This window comes from Chelon labrosus (assembly GCF_963514085.1).
Source record: "Chelon labrosus genome assembly, chromosome: 22".
NCBI lineage: Eukaryota > Metazoa > Chordata > Actinopteri > Mugiliformes > Mugilidae > Chelon > Chelon labrosus.
In genome coordinates this window covers 17,537,747-17,546,049 of record NC_140355.1, presented here as the reverse complement: position 1 = coordinate 17,546,049, position 8,303 = coordinate 17,537,747, and the positions used below count along the sequence as shown (strand labels likewise).

The 8,303-nt window shown below is 41.8% G+C and overlaps 1 protein-coding gene across 1 annotated transcript; it reads right to left on the bottom strand.

Moving 5' to 3' along the window:
• Positions 1-708: 708 nt before the first annotated feature.
• ptges (prostaglandin E synthase) lies at positions 709-3,250 on the bottom strand. Its single transcript, XM_084571909.1, has 3 exons — positions 3,047-3,250; positions 2,855-2,937; positions 709-1,708 (listed from the first exon to the last, which is right to left on the bottom strand). The coding sequence occupies exons 1-3, from the start codon at positions 3,158-3,160 to the stop codon at positions 1,459-1,461; spliced, it is 447 nt and encodes a 148-aa protein (XP_084428035.1). The 5' UTR covers positions 3,161-3,250; the 3' UTR covers positions 709-1,458.
• Positions 3,251-8,303: the final 5,053 nt, after the last annotated feature.

The following is an 8,303-nucleotide window of genomic DNA, read 5'->3' as shown; positions in this document are numbered from 1 at the left end:
AGGATAATTGGCCAGAAAGTTGACAAATACACAGGATATAGACACACCCCTGTCCCTTGAATGCAGGCTTTATGTTTCACCTAGGTTGTATGCATTGTTGACGCTCAGTCAGTCAAAGCAAAGGATTTTCCCAGTCCTCCCACCTTCTCTGGGTTTGTTATATTTCTTTTGTATTCAAGAAGCCACTAACAATCACAAATCATTCCAGCTCTGTGAATTCAAGCTTAGTCATCATCACCGGTTGGAAAATCACTGGAAGTGGGATTAACGGTGGATTGCGTCACTTTCAGAATTGAAAAGCCGAGGGAAACACCAGGAAACGACGACACAACGTTTCAAGTTGCCACACGTATCATAATTGTGTCCAGTATGAATGCACGGCTGAGCACTCACTCAGTCACTGACTTGACTGACTGAGCGCCGTCATTAAATATATGGCGTCTCAGTACTCTCCCGGCCCCTCAGTGGAAGACAGCGAACACAGCCAAAGACCTTATATAACAGGCGGAGGAATGCTGGATCTTTGCCGCGGACTTCTGGATCATCTCACTCTCTCACACAAAATGGGGCCCCATCCCCCCTTTTTTTCATTATTATTATTTTACAGCAGAACACACTCTCTCTGCAGCGCCGGGCAGAACCCAGCAATGCCCTAAAACACAATCAGATCTACAAACTAAAGCATATCTGAGTAAAGACTGGGCCAGCTTGGTTGTGAATTGTTTTATTGCCTACAAAAATGTTACACGTGGAGTCAAAAACATAACTGCATACATTAAACTGAATAATAAATTATTATTACCAAACTGTAAAAAATAGCCTCAAAGTGTGTTTTCACAGATAAAATTTCAATATTATGTATGAGGTTGTTGTACGTACTTTTTTTTTTTTTTAAATAATTTTTTGAAAAAACAGCTTAACTCACACAGAAGGAGCCTGCGGTGACTGGCATTAAAACGCCTCGCCGGCCGTCACGCTCCGGGATCCGTGATGTTTTCGTTGAACATAGTACCCCGAAAGAAATGTTAACACAACACATGGACTATCAACACAGGAAACGGGCGAAGCCACGATGAGGATACGAGACCGCATGAATGGTAGTCAGTGTTGTGAATAAACACAAAAGAGGTCAGGGTTTGACGTACAGTGCGGTGCTGGAAAATACTCCAGAGTGGTTTAAGCTAAACGTCTACAGCTGTCCAACAGTGAGTTTCCATCAAATCCTGGTTAGAACGAGCAACAACCTTCATTATGTATACAACTTCAAATATCTTTTGTCACATTTTGTAGAGTGAAATACTGACAGGATCTCACAAAAACCCAGCACAGGCGTCATCACACACCTCATATTGCACCCCCTCTAACATTCTTCTCTAGCCAGGATGCCTCCTCTGCAACAGGCCACAAATTGTACGACCTAGAACACCAACTAAGGTTCAGTCTCTCGCTCCTTGGTGCTTAGGCGTACGCCGCGACTGCCGTTAGAATCTGCAGAGCCATGGAAACGCAAGGAATCTGCGCAACAGTGTAGGCCAGAGAGCGGGTCGGCGCTTTCAGGGCCAACAGGTAGGCGACGCTGTGAAGCAGGCGGCCCAGGAAGAAGACGAGGAAGTGAAGGCGGGCCACCGTCAGCGAAGGTCCAGTAAGGGAGTAGATGGCACCCAGGAAGAGGAAGGGGAGGATGTTCTCCATGTCGTTAAGATGAGCTCTAAGAGGGGCAAAATTCAGGATATGAATCACACACACATCTGGCTTCAGTAGCATTCAAAGATGTGAGTCAGAGAACGAATGATGCAGTACAGTGGTTGCTCATGTCTGTGACTCGTTCATATTCTGGACTATGATTTTCACAATAAATTTACTTTCTTATGTAGAAGTGATGGCCTGGAGGGGGGAAACCCTTCCCTATGTAACACTGTGGATTCACTCATTTTCCTGTTGAGCCAGTTTAATCCCCTCCAAATCGTCTCCTGTGCATCACAGAGCAGCAGAAGACTCACTGCAGAGACTCTCACTCAGACTGCTAATCTGCTTCCTCTCCACCCACTCGGAGCAACTTTAACATAACATTATTCTAGGGAGTCTGCCACCCTAACACTTCTTTGTAAAAAACGCACTCAGAAAAAAGAAAGAGTTTGCTCTTGCAGACTGTCTGAGTGCGTCATGTTGCCGCACCAGATTTTTTAGGAATTTGAAACTCTTCCAGTGCAAAGTTGTGTCATGTTTAAAAAAAAAAAAAATGGTTAGAGACAGCCTGATGAGGGAAACGGAGGGGGGGATTTTTACTAGAAGAAAAACATCTGCTTTCCTCTCCTGTCAGGGATAATTTTCTGACAAGTTAAAACACAGCGTCTCCTGAAGGACTGCCAACTCTTGGTGAAGGTCAGTGGAGGAAAACGCAAAAGATAGATATAAGATAAGATCTGCCACAGCCTGTTTTGTTTTTAGTTTTTGCATAAGTCTGCAAAATAAACAAAAGCAACCACAGAAACCTACCATAGAGAAATAAGTGACACCATGATATGCTTATCTTTTAGTCTCACCTGCTATTGATAAGGTCTCTCAGTAATAATTATAAAACTTAGTTCTGCAATTGAGGTTTTAGTATTTTAGTGCCATGGTATTTTGTACCTCTGTTGCACCAAAACTGCTTCAACTTTAAAGTGATTTTTACTCAAATTTACAAGATAAAATGCAAAATATAACTAGTTAAGACATGTTACTAAAACTACTGCGATTAAAATGCTAAAAAATAAACAGTAGATTCATGCACTAGGTTTAAAAAAAAGCACAGTAAATGTTTTTACAAATTCAAAACATGACGTGACAGCGAGGAATCTTTCTGCACGCTCACCTCCGGCATCTTTCCACATATGGATCTTCTCTGTTGAATTGTAAACCACCGTGTCTCAGCGCGTCTTCGGGGTTGGCAAAAGCCTTCCAGGTGGAAGAAAAAAAAAACAAGGAAAAAAAACTTTGCGTCAGTGCAAAATGAATTTACCAAACACTGATATGAATTTGTCAAAGATGCACGCACTGTCCTCACCTTTTTACGCAGCCTCACTTGTCCGGTTATGATCGCAATAACGTACATTTTTATCACCAGGAGCACGGCGTAGAAGACGAAACAGGAGAAAACTTCGTTTCTTATGACTGCCATGGCTGTTTTTTTTTTTTTTTTTTCTTTTTTAAACCGTGCACCGCGCGTCGCTGAGAAATCAGAGGAAAAGCTCAAACCTTGGTGCGTAAAGCTTCCGAAAAGTGAGAGTGAGCCCGTAGGGAAAGCTTTTTTATACGTTGGTGCCTCCACCCACTCACCCAGAGAATGATGAGAGGTTGGCGTGCAAGCGGAAATGTATCACGCGGGATTGATCAGACTGAATAAAAGAAAAGTTTTCTTTAGGCTAAATTTTATATCTTTTTTCTTAAAAGTAAAAGTGTCCACACTGTGGTAACGCCTCCCCAATAAAAGCCACCTCGTACTTTGAGGAACAAACTGTACTGAAAGAAGCTAAAGTACTCATTAGGCAGCAACATTTTCAGTGTCAGTGTTGTATTCGTTTTTTTTATTTGTATTTTATCTGCTGTAATTCATTAAAAATCTGTTCGTATTGGGCGATTTTTAGCCTCGCTGATGGATTATTGAGCACACAGGCAAAGTTTCTCAAGTTTGATTAAGCTAAGTCAATCAGGCGGCAGAAGGAAACAGAACATCTAAAAAGAAATGCAAAACAACCACAAAACGACCGCAGAGAGATGCAGATGGACCAGAACAAAGACAAGAGACGTACACCAAGAACACGAAGACTCGTAAGGCAACCCTAACCCTAACAAAGCTAATGAAAAGAGATGCAAAACAACTGCAAGGAAATACAACAACAAGAGACTAAAAAGAGGCACAGCAGGACCACACACGACACTATAGTGCTGTTTTTGTGGTGGTGTTTTTACATACGTTTGCCCGGGGGCCCCGATTTTCTCATAACCTGGCTGTAGGTTCAAATGTCAGCTATTTCTTGATAGTATTCGCATATTTAAGTCGGAATTCATCTATTACCCATCAATGAATAAATGTAATATAGCTATTAGGAATGTAATGTTGACACACAAACACACAAACCCTCACACCCAAATTTGCACAGAGTAGGGTCAACACTTTCTACAATACATGTTAAAAAGGTGTGTGTAATTAATGTTGGCAAAAAATGTACTGCCCCTGCCTGATCGCTCACTCCGAGTCAGACTTATGGAGCCGACTAACATCCAGTGTTTACTGTGTCGATCGTACTGAGAAAACTATTTGATGTGTGACTGATGGTAAAATATGGGTTGCAAAACAAGGAAATTTTTCAGCACAGCCAGGGGTGCCACGACCTGGTGTTGCTCAACACTGGGATCTTTTACGTAGTAGAGTGTCATGAAAACTTTTCCTTTTTTTATTTCTTCATGCAGCTGACTGTATGTACATGAGTGCTTCACTTAAATACATGAAATCTTCCGTTTGGCGTTTCTCAGCTAAAAGGCAAACATTGTACATTTGTTCAGACACAGATTCAACATAACATTAAAGATAAAAAATATATATAATCATGTAATGATGTCATTCTCTTTTTGATTGTGTGTAGTATACATGTACATTCAGTCTATTCTTGTGGGCTCAGTATCTCAGTTATATCTCAGATCTTCGGTTTTGACGAAAACAAAAATGCCCACATAGACTCATGAATGAAATGATTAGACTTTGGTGTTCAGAGGTCAAAGGTTACAGTCACTGTGACCTTATAAAACTTTTTTTTTTTGTTGTTGCCATAACTCAAACCTCCAATGTAAAATTGCTGAAACACCTTGAGGAAATTTCATCAGATTTGACAAAACTGTCGACTTGGGCCCAAGTATGAACTGATTAGAATTAGTTTTTTAAGGTCAAGGTAACTGTCCGGTTACGTTCGTACCATTCTGGTGAATTCAGTATCTCAAGGACGCTGTGAGGGACATTTTTCGTTCATTGTGACTTCACGAAACATGTTTTTATGAAAAAAGTGTCTCAAAAATACCTTGATTTGGTACAAATGTCCCCTTGGACTCCATGATAAAGTGATTAGACTTCAAAGATCAGAGGTTAAGGTCAACCTGACCTCATAAAATATGTTTTTGGCCATAAATATCAAAGGAATGCTTCAGCTTCTTCAAATTTGACACAAATGTCCATTAAATCATTCTTAAATCATTCTGTAAACGCTTGTCTTGTGAAGGGTCGCGTGGGGGCTGGAGCCTATCACAGCTGTCATCGGGCGAGAGGCGGGGTACACCCTGGATAAGTCGCCATGCTATTGCAGGGCTAATACATATATCCACTTGGATGTTTTAAAGGTGAACCAGTTAGTATCTGGTCTAGAATCAAGGTCACGGTCATCTGTGAGAGAGGAATTTGTTCAAAGTTGCCACAAACATCCACTTGGACTCAGATGAACTGATGGACTTTGATGGGCAAAGGTCTAAAAGTCACATCTAATCTCTTTAAAGCCTCCACCACATATTATCAGATACAGATACACAGATATACTATCAGATATAGATATAAACTACAACTGTCTAGTTGGTGGAGGCATATTACTGAAGGACTGGGCGAGATACTGAAAATAAAAATACCTGTGTGTAAGAACCCAAATCTTCTTATTTATACTTTATAATGTTGTAAGTATATTATTACTAACATTTTAAATGCACTTCACTTTCGTAGATTGAGGCAGAGTTAACATCAGTCACCATCTACAGAATTCTGGGATTAGTTCTGTTTGGTTCCTTACATCGTCTGAATATAAAATCTTCATTTGCAGAGTAACTTAAATAAAATCAAATGAAAACTGTCTTTCCCTCTGAAATTTACTTAGTTGCATTCATCCTCTGCTTGAGCACTGTTTTGTTTTTCCAGGACTGATGTATTTTTATGGTCTGCATTTTTCTGATAAAGAGTTTATCATTTAAGCAGAACAGGAAACATCTACTGTGTATTCCATCAAGTTTATTTACACGTTCACATTATATAAGGTACACTCGGGTCGGGTGTCAGCCATCGGCCCCCTGCGCCTGCCAGTCCAGTGTGAGAGAGCTGCCCGAGCTGGTTTCGTCGCAGCAGTCCTCAGCGTCGGAGAAGGATGACATGTAGTGGAGGCCCGTCACTCTGTGGTAGCCGCCCTGGAGCATCTGCGGGTAGGTGGCGAGCTCCATTGCCCTGCGGCCTGTCCTGCTCGCCCTCACGGTCCACATGTCAACGAGCTGCGAACACATGGCGCAGCCCATGGTGTGTGCAAACAGGCAGACTATGCAGGTCTGCAGACTAAACTCAGGCGTCGGTGTAAACGTTCATCCTCACTCGTTTACCGGTTTATTTTATAACTAGAAGATCTGCAACACATTCAACAGAAATAAATGTACTGAGAGAAATTCGATTTTATTCCTTTCTTTCTTTGTTTTTAGAATTGATATGAATATTAATATTTGATCATATTGACCATATATGTTCTATTTGACCATATTTGTCCTATTTTACATTTGTTCTTGAGGGAAAATCTGAGGAATGTCACTCTGCCTGAGTAAACATTAATTCCTCTGATTGCTTTCCAGCATCAGTTTTTTCCCTTCAGGGAGGGGGGAAAGGGAGGTGCCGCACACAATTGCCAAATCAAAAGAAGTAGAGCCACTTCTTGAATTCTGCATTCAGCAAAACCCACAACAGTCGCAAACCCAGCCCTTCCCGTAGGTCCTGGCGACGGTAACCACGAGGTAAAAACCCCACACAGAGCTGTAGCCAGGCTATGTCAGGGTGTTATCCATCTCTCACGGCAGCCAGACACGGCGTGTAAATATTTACAGAGGTAACTTTTGCAAATACCACAGAGGAGCCGAGCAGAAGAGATGAATCAGTGGGTTAGAATCTGTCCGGCAAGTCCTCTTGTGACACGCTCCTGTGACTGTGCTGCAGAACTCTTTGACTTGACTTTAAAATGACCACAGGGCCTGTTCGCAAAGTGGCTTTGGCCAATGAATGACTCCCTTAGTCGAGCTGTCTTCTGTTCAGCTTGATGGAGCACGGCTGTCGCTAAAGATCTAATGAATGCCTGAGCAAAGAAACAGAAAGGAGATTAGTAACCGGCAGACCTTATATAGGTATAGATTCCATGTTCACTTATTAAACTAAGAGACAACATTGTTCAATCAAACTGTGTCTGACTAATGTAAATGGGCAAGTAATGTGATGGACATGCAATGACAAAGCTAAAGGAAGAGATAAGAGACCGTGATAAATGAAATAGTTCAGGGAGTAACACATTTTCAAAGAGCTGCAGTAAAAGCATTTATTACACGTAAAGTCAATAACAGCCTTAAAACACAGTGGAACAACGAGATTCATGCCGTCCGAGTGGGCGTTGTGGATTTTACATCGCAAACATGTGAAGCAGGCTGGTACAAGACCAGTGAAAAACAGGATAAAAATAAAAGTTGTAAAACCAATATAAACGCATACCTACGCTGTGAACCCAGCAGGAAAAGTGGAAACCCGTGAGGCAAAATGGGGGAACCGCTCAAGTGTTTGTAATCTGAAATATTAAAAATGGATGAACCAAATGGATGAATCAAGTTAAGCACAGACACTGATGCATCCACCGTAGGCTACGCACTGTGAATCTGTGCACGCTGCATGATTTACGCTATTGTTCGTCATATTCAAAACACCTACAAAACAACAGGAAAGGCTGATTTATGTTCTCATTGCTGCAGATATTTCCGTGCGTAGTCAGTGATTAACACAGATCTCAACCTGCCCTCTCAGATCTACCATCTGTGCTTCATAGCCCAAAGCTGGGTGGTGCACGAAAAGCCACAAGTGAAAGCGTCATGTGACAATGATGGAAAAGACAAGGGGTCTGCTGCTACACATGCCACACCCATCCCATACCAGTGACACAGCAGAGGAAACCTCTTAGCCTCAGACTCCTCTTCCGTCCTGAATTTTACAGTGTTGTCATTTGCTGATTTAATATCCAGTGGCAAGGATAACTACTCCTACGGGATGTTTAATTATTCATCAATACATATCTGGTGTCCCGTGAAATGCAATCCTGCACAGCATACCTAGTATCCATGTAACCTTCGAGTCAGTAATCAATAACATTGTCAGAACTGCATGTGTGTGTGTGTGTGTGTGTATTATACTCTCATACACACACACACAGTGCAGGAAACATGCCAGTGTTGTGGTAATGTGATGAGGAGGGATCCTGCAGCTGCACGTCTATATGTTG